Source organism: Simochromis diagramma, unplaced genomic scaffold (assembly GCF_900408965.1).
Source record: "Simochromis diagramma unplaced genomic scaffold, fSimDia1.1 OVJJ01000685.1, whole genome shotgun sequence".
NCBI lineage: Eukaryota > Metazoa > Chordata > Actinopteri > Cichliformes > Cichlidae > Simochromis > Simochromis diagramma.
Window position 1 is genome coordinate 16,266,369 of NW_024387477.1, and position 18,026 is coordinate 16,284,394.

At 39.7% G+C, this 18,026-nt stretch overlaps 1 protein-coding gene across 1 annotated transcript; it reads left to right on the top strand.

The window, feature by feature from the left end:
- Nucleotides 1-449: 449 nt before the first annotated feature.
- Nucleotides 450-17,665, top strand: cul4b (cullin 4B). Its single transcript, XM_040016410.1, has 20 exons — nucleotides 450-1,403; nucleotides 4,950-5,065; nucleotides 5,155-5,258; nucleotides 5,344-5,413; nucleotides 6,779-6,852; nucleotides 6,942-7,104; nucleotides 7,324-7,413; nucleotides 8,199-8,281; nucleotides 8,365-8,432; nucleotides 11,147-11,265; nucleotides 11,356-11,548; nucleotides 11,662-11,766; nucleotides 11,850-11,960; nucleotides 12,072-12,157; nucleotides 13,090-13,197; nucleotides 13,286-13,399; nucleotides 13,491-13,596; nucleotides 13,688-13,860; nucleotides 13,941-14,093; nucleotides 16,306-17,665. Exons 1-20 carry the CDS (start codon nucleotides 938-940, stop codon nucleotides 16,399-16,401), a joined length of 2,598 nt encoding a protein of 865 aa, XP_039872344.1. The 5' UTR covers nucleotides 450-937; the 3' UTR covers nucleotides 16,402-17,665.
- The last annotated feature ends 361 nt before the right edge of the window (nucleotides 17,666-18,026 follow it).

An 18,026-nucleotide genomic window follows, 5' to 3' on the forward strand; every position in this document is an offset into this window, starting at 1 on the left:
AAATCCGGTGCCAAAACTCATGGGTACTTTCCCAGAAAAGATTGACTGCACTCAGTGTGGGAATTACAGAAGGTGCCGTTTGAACTGACGTCATTTCTAAATAAAGAAAAAAAAATACCGGATAACAAAGAAGCAGAAGTTTGAAACTTATTTATCCTTGTTTTTGTTGTTGATTTGTTTGGTTTTTTTAAATTGAAATTAACTTTATTACAAGTAGTTGACCATTCAAAACATATAGGGCAAACAAACCAAGAAAATTAGTTGTCATGGGTCAAAACAAAAAAATAATAATAAAAAAGGTTGACTGGGTACAAAACCTTTTCATTCATCGATTGCATTATTTATTTATTTATTTATTATTTATTTGTTTGCGTGACACTTACGTCAAACGTCGAGCCTGGGCGCCATCTTGTGGCCGAAACGGTCACAGCGCTTGGGTTGGTTTAGAAAAAAAGAAACACGCTTGTGCAAAAACTACTTTTGTACAAAGTACTTCCGGTGGGGTCACGGACTAGCTTTTCTGAGCGGATTTTTCCCGTGTTCGCCGACGGCTGTTTTCCTCCCATGTGAGCGTGTTCTCGTAGTTTCTGCGTTTCTCCTGTAAATATTTTTCATTAACAGCCGCTTTCCTCAAACCGCTCACTCTCTGCACGACTTTGCGACGCGCTTAGACAAGCGAGGCAAAAGAGGAAGCAATAGCCAACCATCTTTCGTCTCCTGCCAGCAATAACAAGACAGCGACGAGGCTAGGTTCAAGTGGAGCTTCTGTAGTTTGTGATTTATTGTCTGTTTTATACAGGATAGAGGACTTGGGTTTAACCTCTCCGCGTTAAGGCAGATAAAAGCTCTCGGACGCTGAGCTTTTCCCCCCTCCCGGCGACCCTGGAAGTTTCCGATCAGAAGACTGGCTGTTAAGAATTAGTATTCCCGTTTTTTCATGTTTCCAACAGGTTTATCTTCCCCTAATCCCCCACCACCGCCAACCCAGGAGGCTAGACCCGCGGCTACTGATGTCAAAACCGACAGCGGTAACATCACATCTACGAAAAAGAGGAAAATAAACGGCTCGGAGAGGGAAGACACTAGTGACACGATCTCCTCTTCGCCTCCAAAGACCCTGAATTCCTCCTCCTCCTCCTCCTCCTCTTCCTCTCCCACTCCGCTGCACATTCAGAAGAAGTTGAGGTTTGAGGATTCAGTGGATTTCATTGGACTCGATGTGAAAATGGCTGAGGAGGCTGCTGCTGCTGCTGCTTCGTGCTCCAATAACAAAAGCAAAGCCATGTTCCTGCCCGGCGGCGTGGGGCACCACGCAAACGGACTGACGAAAACTGCAGGATCCACCACCTTCTCCAACAGTAAACCCGGTGCTGCCAAGAAACTAGTCATCAAGAACTTCAGAGGTAGACACTGGTGGATGATGGGGTCCAAGCTCCTAAAAAAAAAAAACACACCTTAAACTTACAAATCCCTGCTATATCACAATGATATGGTCCCAGCTGGCCGACACATTTAACAGAGACTAGAGCTCATTTTAAACAACTATCTATGAGTTGAATGCTTAAAAATTGTACCATAACATAGGACAAAGATATCACGGGCTTTGGCAAACTTGGGAAAAATGTGTATTTCCTTGATTAGTAATCCTGGTAACTATAAGTTAATAAGTTCCTTTGATTTTGCTAAATCAAACCACCTGTATGGATAGTTTAAACCTATAAATGGGTTTCATTTGCCCCTATCCAAAATCAGGAGCTAAAGTTAAAGCTGCCAGATCTTTAAATATGCCAGATTTCTGGTAGACATTGCTGCGAGCTAACAGCAGCCATCCTCTCTTTCCAACAGCAGTACCTGCAGCATGGAGGGGTGAGTCTAAAGAGAGGGAAAGCATGTACTCCACTCCACTAAAATAATTAAATTGGCTTCTCTTTGTGGGGCAGTAATCGTCTGATCTGTTGGCCTGTTAAGTTGAACACTGGAGGACATTATCACCTGTTTAAGTAGAGGCCCATTTCCACTTACATACCAAAAAAAGAGGACTTAGGTATGTGGACATCCCACCGAACGACAGTTATTGATGACTGTAGGTGTAGCATGTTCTTTAACTGTTTTTTTTTAAAGTTTCATTTGCCTGAGCATAAAATACGTTTGTTTATAAAGTGGCCAGGGGAAAAAAAGTAATAGTAAACATTGACAGACTATTATTGCAGGGTTCAATGCCATCGATGGGCTGTAAAACAAACTATGTTAGGCCAGCCTCAAGTCCATCTGGGCCACTGGTGGCGTTTCTATTAATGGATTCAAGTAAAGTATTAGATCTGAAATAAAACAGTCCACTTAAAGGCTGTACGGCCTTCTGGTATTTTGATATATTTACCATTAGGTTGAAGGTGTTGCTTTTCATCACAGAGCAGTTGTTTGCAGTGGAGTGCCGTCTGTTCAACGTGAGTGAAATAACAGCACTGACTTCTCACAGTCGTTGTTTTGAAATCCAAGAACATAAATCTTTTTTGTATTTTGTTTCCCAGAAGCTTCGGGTCTGATTATTCTTTAAAGACATCAGGAGCCAAGCAGTTTTTGTCCTCGGGCCATATTTTCCCTATGCGTGCAGTACCGTCATGTATGATAGGGGTCTTCGTTAAAATATCGATTAGTCTTTCATCAAACCGCTTGTGTGGGTAGTTTGAACTAAAAGTGAACATTAAATTGACCTTAGGAGTTATTATCTCGAAATCTTGACTTACTGGATGAAATTAAGTTGAGAATTTTAAAGAACCCAATTCAAAATTTTGAAATGATAACCTGGAAGTGTGGCTTATTGATCCCTAACATAGCAATGTTTTTTAGACACAGAGACAAGCTTACTATACTTGTCTGTACTTAGGTGTATTCGATTATATCGGCTTACACTTAGTCAAAACTAGGTGTAAATACATTCAAAATTTCTGTGTAATTGACTAATTCAAGATTTTGTCCTTAAAAAAAAAAAAAAAAAAAAATCTACTCTTTGCTAATATGGTCAACACATGCAGCTGTTTAGTGAGACTGGGATGCCCACTTAGCTGTAAGTCAAGTGTTTTGGTCTGAACTCATAGAATTTTACCCCTGGCAAATAATCTAATTATATATATATATATAAATAAATTTAAATATATAAAAACAGACTAAAACAAACACTGAAAATGAACTAAAACTAAATGTTCTCAAATAATAATAATGGCATACAGTCAAGCAAAGTGGCTCTGGAAACTAAGCGAGCTTAAACAAAAATTTAAAATGAAAATTCAAGATGGAATAAAAAGTAATAATAAATTAATAAGAAGAATACAACACTGTAATAGCTCTGGTTGTCACCCCTTGATGATCTTTTCTAAGCCAGGAAAAACCCTGAAATCTGGGCTGCAGCACACGTAGCAGAGTATCAGTTAATTGTATTTTATTATTGCAGTCTTCAGGCTCAGCCCACACTGGATTACAAGACACCAGTAAGTAACCAGTGTTAGAGTAGCATCCTACCTTACACGTGTTAAACAAATAATTCAAGCTGTAGAAACAAAGGCAGCAAGTTTTAACCAAGACAAATATCAAATAAATAAATATTGTTCTTTTTTATTTTATTCAGTTTTTTATTACAGACAGTGATGCTGAGGCAACTAAGTTATCAGATACATTGCTGGAAAGTGTTTTAAAAAACTACCCATTTTGTATATATGGAATATATTTGTATATATATTAGTAAACATGTTTACTCTGTAAACACTGCGTCAGCCCTATAAACTGTAAACTGCGTTATTGATTGCTCACCCCAACCCATTTTTCTTCCATGAGAACAAAGAAATCTTCACTTTAAAGATACCTGATCTGAAGTCTTTAGGTTTGACATTTTGTTGGTGCAAATGTGTGTCACAGACCTGATGATACAATATTTGGCTGAGTGTCAGTAAACTGAGAAAAACTGAGGTGCAGTTTTTTTTTAATACACTAAAATTCATATTGTGGTTTCAGCTTGTATGGTACAGTTGTTATAGATGGCCAACAATGAGTAAATGAAGACTGGGACCGGGTGTAGTATGTGAAAAAAAAAAAAAACAGATTAATACTGTGATGAGTACTTAAACCATCTTTGACTTTAAGGTGACCAGACAAAAACACAAGAACAGCAAATCAAACCACAGAGTTAAAAAAAAATATTTAAGAAGTTTAAACTGTGAGAATCTTGCACAAACATTTAAAAAAGCATATTTTTTTTAAAGTGCTCTCATGGGCTGTCTTATATATTTATAAGACAGAAATGAGAGAATCAAGAGAAAAATTTAAAAGGAGTATTGCAGTGTGGTCTCAGCAAATGTGAAAAAGTTAGTGTTTATTAGCGTTTGTGAACATGAACTGTAACATTTATTTAAATTAGAGGTACTCCTCATTTTAGCAACATGTACGTTACAAAGTGGGGTTCGTATCACCGTGGCAACCTCGGTATTTTGCCCCAAAACTAAACCAGATTGTTTTCATAATGATAACGTTCTTTAAATGTATATTAAAAATAATCCGTAAAAATCTGTCATGTGTGCAACTTGAGCTGAGCAGAGTGAATCGTTCTCCAAAACAAGAGTGGGAAAATGGTAATTTTGCGTGAGAGACCACATGCAGACGGACATAGAAACAAGAGAGGGACATCTGTGTTGAGGAACCCAAATTTGGTTGTGACTTATTTCACAAATGAGTTTATCTTTCTTGGTTGGTAAATGCATTTTTCTCTCACCAATGAAAATTCTGGAATTTAATTAATTCTAGTTAACTGGGAATTTACCAAAAATAAGTTACAGTCAGTCTAAAAAGTTATCACAGACGTATTCCCTTGCATTTAGACAGACTGATTATGCCTACTCATAATCAGTCCTCTGAGTATGAGTGAGACTGGTAACACAGTTCTGTTTTTGTTTTTCTCACAGAAAAACCCAAATTGCCCGAGAACTACACGCAGGAGACCTGGCAGAAGCTGAAGGAGGCGGTGGAGGCCATACAGAACAGCACGTCAATCAAATACAATCTAGAGGAGCTCTACCAGGTATCCAGACAGACCCGCTGAATTCCCCCATCTGCAAACAGCAACTGTGCCGTTATCATTATTCCGACAGCTCTGTTTTCTCCCCTCAGGCTGTGGAAAACCTCTGCTTCCATAAGATCTCTGCCAAGTTGTACAAACAGCTGAGGGCCGTGTGTGAAGACCACATCAAGGCACAAATTGATCAGTTCAGAGAATATCCTTTCACGGTCTCGCTCGCTGAATCGCATAGAGAAGGTGTTGTTATTTTGTGTCCACTGTTGCCTTAACTTTGTTCTCACGGATGCCCTGGACAGCGTGCTTTTCCTGAAGAAAATTGACAAGTGCTGGCAAGATCACTGTAGACAAATGGTATGTTTTATACTGTTAAAAACTGTTAAACAGCAATTTTTTAAAACTGATTTATAATAGAGTTGGTCGGGGGGCTTGTGAATGAAATATTACAAACAGAGACAAACTATTCTGGCTCTTACATTCCAAGTAGTGCAACTCAAATGCATCTGTCATTAGTCACCCCCCACCCCGGCCCTGTAAATGGACTGTTTTGCAAATATCACTATCTTGGGTTTTGTATGAGGTTAGTTGTGCAATGCCTGCAAGCAGCCAGTCCAGCAGAGTGAGAAGCGCTAGAGGAGATGGAAATTTACGACATTACTATAGAACATCTCAAGTCTGCTACCTACGCTAGTGTTTAAAGTTGAATCGCTACAGGGCATCCAGCTTGCTGGCGCAGTAACGGTTTCTTAATCGCACACTTAATAAAGAAGCTGTTTAAGTGAAAGTGATCAGGTATCGAAGGAAGTGGGTGTGGTTCTGAAAACTAGCATAACAAGCATATGAAACTTCAATAATAGGCAATTTACATACAGCAGTATGGAGCAGATGCATCTGTGCTAACTGGAGTATTTGACAGCGAAGAGAGAGAAACAAATGTAATGTAAAAAATTAGAATTTTCCTATAATGCCACCACACAACAGACCATCCAGCCCATAATGATAGTTTAGACATTTCGGGTAGTCAGCAGCAGTTAACCCATGTGTTCTCCATGAATTTACTATTTGCAGGCTATCAAATCCTTCCACTAACACTAATACCACAATACATTACTCTTACTGCCTCTGCAGCGCTCTTACTACTCTAAACAGTAAGAAGGATTGCACAGACCCACTTTTTAGTTTTACTGGCCCAAGGTTGTAATACCGTATTTTATTGCTCGAAGGATTTTATATTGATTGAAATTCAATCAGTGAGTTACTAACTGAACAACATATACATTTATTTGAGTATTTATCCTGAGCCAAGTTATGTTTGTCTCATATGTGGGTCTTAAACTTGCTGCCTCTGAGTTATCAATTTGATTTGCTGTTCTCTGGTTCAGAATGAGCCTCTGGGGACAGACTATGCGCAACATTAGTCTGCTTGCAGCTAAAGCAATGAGTATAGAAATATGTGCACAACCTGATTTCTTCACATCCTAAACAACACATGGATATTCAGGGAATTAAAATTCCCCCAAACTGAAAGAGCTAACGATCTGTTCTCCGTCTTAAAGTGATTTCTGTTCCATTTCTTAACTTTTTAACCACCAACAAATGAAGCTGCAACATCTGAGAAATCTCAGCAGGCTTTGTAGGACCTTTAAACTTCATATGTAAGATTGGAGGAGGTCATCTGAACATTGAAAGCGTGATTAATTGTGTATCTTTGTTCCACAGATCATGATTAGGAGTATATTCCTGTTTTTGGATCGCACCTACGTTTTACAGAATTCCATGCTGCCATCGATTTGGTGAGTGATCAGCCATGTTGTGGTTTTAGCTTCGTACTCGGGCTGATTTCTGTTTTATTGTATGGTGAACGGGTTGTTGTGGTCTTCAGGGACATGGGTCTGGAGCTGTTCCGGTTCTACATCATCAGCGATCTGAAGGTTCAGAGCAAAACCATCGACGGGATTCTGCTGCTCATTGAGAGGGAGCGAAACGGGGAGGCGATAGACCGCAGTCTGCTGAGGAGCCTGCTGAGCATGCTCTCTGACCTTCAGGTAATAGGGCAACTCTTCAAATAATAACCCAGATATTAAGTAGTGACGGTCTAAATGTGTTTTTGAAGGCACAGATTGTTTGGATTTCCTCCGTTTATTTGAACCACAACAAAAGTGTGTTGTTTGCATGGCTCGCCTGCACACGGGTGTGATAAAGTGTCTGTTTCCTGTTGTCAGATATTTTTAATGAAACCTGTGTTCTGTCGGCCTCCTTGGCAGATTTATCAAGAGTCCTTTGAGCAACGCTTTCTGGAGGAAACTAATCGACTGTACGCTGCAGAGGGACAGAGGCTGATGCAGGAGAGAGAGGTGATTTATATAACCTCATACTCGGAACACATTCTTTTTATTTTGTCGTCTGTTATCCACGATTCATTGATCAGCTGACTAAACCGATTCTTAAAGTCATTCGTTTAGTAACCCATGAAAAATCCTTGGCAGCTGTTCTTAGAATTCTTGTTAATTACTTCTAACAGAACATCCAACCATTCCCTGGGTTTGTCTTGTCAGATGTGAGGATTTGAAGCTTTTTTGTCACATTTGGTTCTTCTAAGGAATAAATAAGCAACTAATGCCTCAGAAAGGATTCAATATTTTTTGATGTTGTTGGAAATTTTACAAAAAGCCAACCATTTAACCACATGTGGAAATTCATTATAGAAGAGGAGGAACACAGATGTAGCCACTGAACTAAGCATTAGTAAAGCGGAAAAGCAGGTCTGGCACCGTAAACGTGTTTTGAGTGAAGCTTTTAGCTCAGCAAAAAAAACATTTGCCTGGTTGAAGCAGAAAGTTTATAAAACGTTCACTTTGCAACTGGAAGCTTAGTTTATGTGGATTTTTTGTTGTTGTTTTTTTATACAAAAGGTGAAGCGCAGAGACTTTGTTTTGCAAACGCTCAATTCTTATAGTTTAATTTGAAGAAACTGTAGGGAAAATAAAACTACAAACCTCTCTGTGAAGACTGCCAAATTATCCTCTATGCAAGACAAACAACTTTTTATGATGTTATGTAATCTTTCGATGGGTAGTTTTCATCTGCATTACAGAATAAGCATTAAAAGCTGTGGTGTGAATGTAAATGTGTTTTTTAGGTACCAGAATATCTCCATCACGTTAACAAGCGCTTGGAGGAGGAGGCTGACAGAGTAATCACGTACCTGGACCAGAGCACACAGTGAGTGTCGGACTGAAGCGTTCACTTAGCAAATAAACGGTGACAGAGATCGATGCGTAACCTGAGCTTTTTCCTCCTCTCAGAAAACCGCTCATCCTTGCTGTGGAGAAGCAGCTGCTTGGTGAACATCTCACGGCAACTCTGCAAAAAGGTAAACACTTAATATTTTAATTATTATTAATTAAAATTATTATTGCCATATGTTATTAATAACATATGGCAATTTTTTAACAAGATTTTCTCTTCAGTGTGTCTGATTTAAGACATTTTTAGTTTCATATAATGTTGCATTAGTCTTTTTGTTTTTATGTTGTTTATATGAGTAGTAGTTCTCAACCTTGGACCAGTTCTAGGTCCTAAAAGGCTGTTGGGATATAAAGACAGCCTTTTAGCTCACAATATTTGTCAAATTTAAATTTAAATAAATTACATAGGTAACAGACAGTAATTTCCATTGTGAAGAATTTGAATTAAAGTCAATGAACAACAAGGTTTACAAAAAAGCAGGCAAATCTTAAGTCCTCATTAAGGCAGATATCTAGTGGCCTGTAACTTTTATAAATGCAAAAACCAGAGTTTTTTGTTTAAGTCTCTTTGTCTTTCACCGCTTTGTATAGAAAGAGACCTATTGTAACTGTGTGCAGTGATTGTGATGCCATGGCTTCGATATGGTAGCTTCAAAAATGGGTACCAGGGGTCCGTTCTTCATACCTCGCTTACTACATCCAAGATCAAATCATCGCGCCAACTTTGAGCTCGCTATTCCGGTTCTCCGAACACACCTGTTGTTGACGATTAGTACAGCTGGATGAAGTAATGTGAGATCACTGGGTGGCTTAACAGGGGCTACGCATCGATAGTAGAAACATTGTTCGGCAACCCTTTGATTGGTCGGCGAAAATGTCGAAGGAGTGCGCTCGGTATTTTTCGGCAGCAGAGCAAGAACTCTTGATTGAGGGATTTCAGGAGTTTCAGAGTTTAATTAAAACGCAAGGGAACACTGCAAAGGCTGCAAAAGCAAGGAGAGAGGGCTGGCAGAAAGTTGCCGACAAATTAAACTCGTAAGTAATTTAATAATAATAATAATAATGGATTGGATTTATGTAGCGCTTTTCAAGGCACCCAAAGCGCTTTACAATGCCACTATTCATTCACTCTCACATTCACACACTGGTGGAGGCAGCTACGGTTGTAGCCACAGCTGCCCTGGGGCAGACTGGCAGAAGCCAGGCTGCCATATCGCGCCATCGGCCCCTCTGGCCAACACCAGTAGGCGGTAGGGTGAATTTATTATATTTTATTACATTATATCCTCTTTCACATTAGAGCCACAACAGGACCCACTAGAACATGGGAACAAGTAAAAGTGAAATATAAGAACATGCTACAGAATGGTAATATTTATCACTTATATTGCTTTACGTCTCTTGAAAAGAGACCCTGAAATAATCTGTTTGTTCTTAACAGCAACCAAGAAAAGGGCAGAGCAAACAAAGACAGGTGGTGGTCCTGCACCCCCTCGTCAACAAGTTGGTTAAGTGAATAATACCCTCACAGGAAAATCGATATCTCTCTATGAGCACACTGTCGCGCTGAGCTAAAGGATCCTGTCTGTCCCGCAATATACGCTGAATTCTGAAAACTCTCCTTATCAATCTCGCACCTTCCCCAATGGGCTGCTCGCGTATACGGACAGGACATGGCTGCGACAGACTTCCCAAATCCACCTTCGCTTTTATAGCCGTGGTCTCACATCTTGATTACACGAAGTAATTTACAATTATTACTCTAAAATATGAATTACATCTGAAATAATCAAATACATGAAATAGAATGATTAATAGTACATTTCCCTTTTTTTAGGAAATGATCTGTATGGAATCAATACAAGAATCAAGTACTGCATTATCTTTAGTTACATTGATATCTTTAGTGGTAAAATATCGCTGTTGCTTTCGTATAAATGAAGCGGACATACCTGAGTTCCCGTGATCTAATCCTGTTTACATAAAGTAAGCCTGCTCCCGAGCAGGTTTACGCTTACGGATCTGTTGCTATGACAGCAAGTCCCGGATGAGCTTCGAAGAACCGAACGATCCAAGATCACGCGAAATGGTCAACAATCAAATCCAGCTGACTTACTTAGCGAGGTACGAAGAACGGGCCCCAGGTCTATGACCACTCTGACCAATCAGTCAGTGTCTTCAAAACAACATTCGTGCATCTAGATGGCAACAGGACTATCACTATGCAATTGAATAGAGTCAAGTTAGCAATTGCATGCAATCTGCTTGTGATAATACAGAGATGAACTGTGATAAGTTAAGAGGGAAAAAATCAAATCTGCTGTCGTCTACATACAAAGAAAATCATATTCACTACTTACATTCAGAGTTTAGCCAGAACATCATGAATTTAAAATAAAAATTCCTTAACAAATAGTCCTCTAGTTACTGCAGGATGGCAGTTTAAATGCAGAATGACATCGGTGCCGAGTAACTTTGATGCGGAATTCTGGGAATATAACCAGAATGCAACCAGTTAAGTCGAGTCCTCTATTGCAAATAGATGGACCTCAAGCGATTTTCACTCGTCTGCGCAGACTGACTGATACTGATTGCAACATGTTTGCAACCTGCATGAAAAATTAGACTGCAGTTATTTGTAAACCTTTGGCAATCAGTCTGAGAGTGATTGCAATGAATCCAGTCGGTGGGAATGAAATTAAAGTCAACCTGCTGTCCTAGTTTTTTTACTCTTAGTGAAGCATAAGTGACTGTTCTGGAAGTACCTGATATGTGACTGTCTTGTCTGCACCTCATACTGAGTCTTGATTGACCTCTAACTGTTATTTGAAACTTGCAGGTCTGACCAACCTGCTGGATGAGAACAGAATTCAGGATCTGTCTCTCCTCTATCAGCTCTTCAGTCGAGTGCGTGGTGGCGTTAGCGTGCTCCTGCAGCACTGGATAGAATACATAAAGGTATGGCAGCTTTTAAATGAAAGACTGAAGAGAAGACAGAATCAATTCACTGTTTTAATTGTTTTTAATGTCTTGAAAATACAAATTCAGGCTTTTGGAAGCACGATCGTAATCAATCCGGAAAAAGACAAAACCATGGTGCAGGAGTTGCTGGACTTTAAAGATAAAGTGGATCTAATCATCGACGTGTGTTTCATGAAGAATGAGAAATTTGTTAATGCCATGAAGGAAGCTTTTGAAACATTCATCAACAAACGGCCAAATAAACCTGCAGAGCTCATAGGTCTGTAACTAAGCATGTTCCTCATTCATAACTGCCACACAGTGAAGAGAAAAATAATAACAATCAACAACAATAATTCTGCCAACATGATAATAATCAACATTTCTCTATAGCAAAACATGTGGATTCAAAGCTGAGGGCAGGAAACAAAGAGGCCACGGATGAAGAGCTGGAGAAGATGCTGGATAAGATCATGATTATCTTTAGATTCATCTATGGTAATGTTTACTGTAACAGTTGTGTAAGTACAGTACTTTGTCCTTTGTGCGGCCTTTATTGTGAGACTTTGATGTCCTTGCAGGAAAAGATGTTTTCGAGGCGTTTTACAAAAAGGACCTGGCTAAGAGGTTGCTGGTTGGAAAAAGTGCTTCTGTTGATGCTGAAAAATCAATGCTGTCAAAGCTTAAACACGGTCAGTTTTCATAGCTTAGTGCCATTTCTTAGCGCGTGTACACACAGGCGCTACATGATGGAATCCTGACAGTGACCGATTGAACTTTGACTCACAACGTTTGTTTTTCAGAATGTGGAGCAGCGTTCACCAGCAAGTTGGAGGGGATGTTCAAGGACATGGAGCTTTCTAAGGACATCATGGTGCAGTTCAAACAGGTAACACTTTGCCTACATAAATAGGCAAAAATGACGTTATGGAAAAGGTTTTGTTTCACACATATTGAAGCATTACATGGTGAAAAAAGACAAATCTTTCCATTGAAGTTTTATCAAAAAGAAAAAAATTGCCGACAATGCAACCAAAGTGTTAGCCTACCTTTGCTTTCCCTGAGGGCTTGAAATATAGACATTGTAAATCAAAAAGATGTAATTCAACTGTCAGCATAACATAAAACCTGGGGCACATTCAGTCTGAGAATAGTGTCTGGTTTGCACCAGTTCTCCAGTTAAACAACGTGTTTCATGGAAGAGGTGTGAGACAGTAGGCAGCTGGCTTAATGTGCGTTTTGTTTTGTGGGTGCGTCAGAAAGACAACCACCAACTACAGTCAGCCAGGACAGATGTGCATATAAACTCTGACGTATTAAAAATGCAGACAACAAACTTTCCCTGCTATTGATGCAGAATTAATACATAAGGCGCACTGAATTATACTGTCATTTTTTTGAGGAAAAAAAACTGTATGTATAAAGATGAATAAAAACTGAAAGTATTAACATTAAAGTATTGCAAAGTATCTGACATGTATAAAGGAAACAGAGCGGGAGGATGATAAACACAAATAGAGCCATTTATAATAGAAGTATCTCTGTAATACCTGGTTACTAAAATAGCTCTGTAAACGAGCGTTTGGTGAAATTAGTTTCCAGTGTTGTAAAATTCAGTTTCTTCATATAATTACAGTCTAGTTTGATTTTCTGTCTTCAGACTTGTGTAATTACAATAAAACTGAAAGGGTGGACCCTCACCAACACTGCCTGTTTTCAGTCTAAAATCCTGCTATTGGATTCAGTTTCCTGCTAGTTTCAGTTTACTAAGATTAAAACTTCTTTGTGGGTAGATAAACTCATGTCTTTGCATTTCTGTAGTATATGCAGTGCCAAAACATTCCCGGCAATATCGAGCTGACAGTGAATATCCTCACTATGGGCTACTGGCCAACGTACGTCCCTATGGAAGTGCACCTGCCACCTGAGGTTAGTCCTGAGCAAATACTGAGGGTTGATTTTGTACTTTTCAATATAACGAGCGTCGCTTTGTAACACCTCTCTTATCTTTGTCCAGATGGTGCGACTGCAGGAGATCTTCAAGACTTTCTACCTGGGCAAACACAGTGGCAGGAAGCTGCAGTGGCAGTCGACGTTAGGCCACTGTGTCTTAAAAGCTGAATTTAAAGAGGTTTGAACTCTTTTCTAAGAATGACCTTGTGTGTTTTGCTCACTCAGTGAGGCAAGTTTAATGCTAATCGTCTTGATGTTTCTTGCAAAAGGGCAAGAAGGAGCTGCAGGTGTCACTTTTCCAAACCCTTGTCTTACTGATGTTTAATGAGGGAGAGGAGTTCACCCTGGAAGAGATCAAAGTGGCAACAGGAATAGGTTTGTATTAACACATTAAAGCACTTTTTCATGAAGAAATGGCATCCTCTATTTTTTTCCCAGCCACACTGATCTTTGGGCCTTTCCACAGAGGACAGTGAGCTACGGCGGACTCTTCAGTCACTTGCATGTGGTAAAGCACGTGTCCTCACCAAAATCCCAAAAAGCAAAGATGTAGAAGATGGGGACAAGTTTTCCTGCAATGACGACTTCAAACACAAGCTGTTCAGGATCAAAATAAACCAGATCCAGATGAAAGAAACAGTATGTTTGCTCTCACCGTATTTTTCTAAATTATCTTTCAAGGATCGGAAAATTATTTTTAACTCGCCTCTTTTACTCAGGTGGAGGAGCAAGCCAGCACCACAGAAAGAGTCTTTCAGGATCGTCAGTATCAGATCGATGCTGCCATTGTGCGGATCATGAAGATGAGGAAGACTCTGACCCATAATCTTTTGATGTCTGAAGTGTACAGTCAGCTGAAGTTCCCCGTCAAGGTGATAATCACAACTGATTTTCTGTTTTGTTTTTTTTCTTTTTACCACTCAGTCGTAAAAGCTGATGGGGAATGCCATCACCAGGTGCGGACACCAAAGTTTGTGAATGTGATAACTCGAGTATGAGGCAACGTAGGGCCTTAAAATTGACACCATAAGTGTATCTACGACCTTGACCTCAGGTCTAGTTTTCTGAAAATCTTGTGAATGCAATAACTTGAAAATAAGCCAATTTTAAGTTGATAGGTGTGTCCACTAGGAGGCTGAAATAGCACTGGTAGTTGCCAGTATTTTTAACATACAGAAGGACTACACTGGGTTTAATGCATGATCTAGTAGTAGAAATAATGAGAAGTGAATGTAGCTTTTGAAACCTTCCAAGCTGTGGGGCTTCCTACATGTGAATATTGTATTGGGTATTCACTACTTTCACTTACCATTTCAGTCCCTCTCCTTTTTCGTCTACTTTCGGTCCTCCAGTAAAGGAAGTTTCTTTCATTTGCTGGACAGACCCCCGCTCTTCCACAGTCGACAATTTCAGCTAAACTAGATCTAACCAAAAAAAAACCCCACTAGGACTTGGCCAGACAGCAGTGACGCTTCGGCGTGACAGATTGCTGATTCGGTTTAAAAGTTTGCTTGGACATGATAGGGGGTGACTTCAGTGTTTACCACAAAGAGGAAGGAGTGGGGAAAAATAGTCAGAGATCAAGAAGCCAAAATGAGAAGCCGAGATAGTGGCTGCATTGAAAGTTTCACTTCACGGCAAAGAAGTTCTTTGTATTTTAACACGTTTGCTCTTCACGTACGGGATAAAAGATGCAGTCATGTGAAAAAGTTTTCAGGGGACTCTCTCCATTCCTATAAAGATGCACTTTTTCACATGATTGTCAGGTCACCCATTGGTTTTGAGTTTTGCATTTAAAAGCTTTAACTTTGGTGTTTTTTGTCCACTGTAGTGTTAATTTTATTCTCTTTTTTTTCTTCATAAGAACTATAAGCTGCAGCCATATGCAGTACGGGTGTGCCGCACAGACACAAATAGTTCTACATGAGAATTTTTTTGTTTGTTTGTTTATCTACAAGGCTGTAAATCTGTTTTTAATGCTGAAAAGTTGGGCATTTTAAGATGTGACTCTATAGGAATTGGCTTGTTTTGGGTGCCAGCCTCAGGTGACCACTAGAGGAACTGTACAGTCTGGAATTTCCATGGTTGTTTTTTTTTTTGTTTTTGTTTTTTTAAAGAAGCAGCTACGCCACAAACAAGAGTGACAAGAGACCAGTTGTCTCACATGTTTTTGATCCTGCTAAAACATGGGGTGGCTGTAGCTCAGGTGGCAGAGCAGGTCAGCCACTAATCAGAAGGTCGGTGGTTCGATCCCAGGCTGCCTCCTAGCTGCATGCCAAATATCCTTGGGCAAGATACTAACTAACCCCATGTTTGCCTACTGGTGGTGGTCAGAGGGCCCGGTGGCGCCAGTGTCCGGCAGCCTCGCCTCTGTCAGTGCGCCCCCTACAATGTAGCTTGCCATTGCCAGTGTGTGAATGTGTGTGTGTGAATGGGTGAATGACTGAATGTAGCTTTGGGGTCCTTAGGGACTGAGTAAAGCGCTATAGATAATGGTCTCCATAGCTCTGTGTGGGAACAATGTTAGACGCTGCTGTTACGCTGTGTTGACCAAATTTAGAGTTTTAAACTTTGGCAGTGTTTAATATCAGCATCCTCCAGCGCAGGGGTCCCCAATCCCAGTCCACGTGAGCCGGTGTCCCTGCAGGTTTTAGATCTCACCCTGGGTCAACACACCTGGATCACATGATCACATGAAATTACCAGGCCTCTGGAGAACTTCAAGACATGTTGAGAAGGTAATTTCTCCATTGAAATCAGCTGTGATGGATCAAGGACACATCTAAAACCTGCAGGGACACCGGCCCTCGTGGACTGGGATTGGGGACCCTGCTCCAGTGTAACAGCATGTATCAAATAGGCGGGGAAACTAACAAAAAAAACTATAACCTTTATGCAGGTCTAGAGGAAAAGGAGAAGGTGTTTTAATTTACTTTTTATTTTATGATAAATTTTGGGAAGACTAAAATGAATCTGCCTTTTCACGTCTGTTTTTTTTCTATATCACACCTCAAAATATAGCTTGAAATGCTGGCATGTTTTTCATGTTTTAACTCGTGCCTCCTGTCTGTCCTCTCCTCTCAGCCTGCTGACTTGAAAAAGAGGATAGAGTCTCTTATTGACAGGGACTACATGGAGCGTGACAAGGAGAACTCCAACCAGTACAACTATGTGGCTTAGATGAAAGAAAGGTGGATGCAGGTGGTCCAGTCAGGATGAAAGCCGTTCTGAGTGCTCGGTCTCTTAAATCGTCTGCTCCAGTGGATGTTATCCATTATCATCTTCAACCCAGCGACCGACAACTGAATGGCTATAGCTCCACAGGGTTTTTCGTCAGGGGTCTTGTGATCCTGTGGACTGCATGCCTATTGAAAAGAGAATATTGTCCATATTTGTCAGTGCCTCTGAGAGAGCTGGGACAAAGAAGACACACAGATATTGTTCAGTTTGCTCTTTTTTTTTTTCTTTTTTTTTAAATGGAGAGGAAAAGTATTTATTTTCAAACTTAGATTCTTCTTTGTCCTTGGTTTGCATCAATATGCTCTTTGTTATCAAGTCACTATTTTTTTTTTCTTCCTTTTTGTTCATCCAGTATCCCAGGCAAATGCTAACACACCTAACAATGCTCTAAATGTACCACATGTTTGAGAGAGAAAAAAGGATAAAAATTAAACTGATGCTTGTTTCTTCTGTCAGTGTCAAAAGTGGGACTAACATTTAAAGTAGGGAACTGGAAATTTTGGGAATTTCTGTGGCAAATGTGTGATCCTGCATCAGCAAAGTTTTACAGTTTCAAGGCCATGTAGCCCAGTGATATAGCGATGTTTGTAATCACACAAAATGTGCCAAAAATGGAGCACTTCTTGTTGTTATAGGCTATAATGAAGCTGCTAAGGCAGCCCACTTGTATAAGTAAACACATTTAAGTTTCTCTTTTGCTTTTTCTTTGAAGGTCATTTTTGTACATGCACCACAAAGCATTTTAAAAAATCTGACATGGCAGTCCACTTTGTGTTAGGTTTTTGATGACCCTTAGTAAAAGCACAATACGATGAGAGTCCACATTCAATGTCATTACTACACACTTTTTTTTTCTTAAGTCTCCCTATCAGGCTTACTGAAAAGTGGATGGAAAATGCCTCAACATATGAGGCAGACAATGATTGATCAGATATGCCGTTGTTTGTATGAGTCTGTTAGATTTCTTCAGATTAAAATAACTGTTTCAGTGGGTTATGTCATGTTCAATCACTGGTTTTCAAACACGTGTAATTATATTTAGGGTGACCAGATCCCAACTATTTCAGCGTATGACTATGTGAGACTGGGTACTAAAGCTGGAAAGAGAGTCTAAGTTAAACAGATGTTATCGGTGTGATGCTGATTATGTGATGGACAGATGGAATATTTTATATTAAAGCAATTTACACCTTGTAAGCTTAAATATAAGCTAAAGTTTGTTTTTAATGGGATGGCTTCTATAATCCCATTTTCTATATTGTCTGCTCACGTTTTTTTTTTTTTTTTGCAATAATGGTTATCCATCAATCCACAGAAAATAACATCTCTTTTTTTGAGCCATACAGTACTGCGCAAAGGTCTTGAGGCATGGTAATAAATAGGTGCTGTGATTAATTGAGGCAGTAAACATACATGGAAATACAGTTAATAAGAGGAATTTCTTTTCCTTTTCTTAAGGACATGAGTTTCAGATTGTGACCATTGACTGTAGATAGTTTTAAGCCTCCAGGTTGTTTAGTCCTGCACTGGTCCAATTTGCTCAAATCTTTGTCAAAGGTCATTGC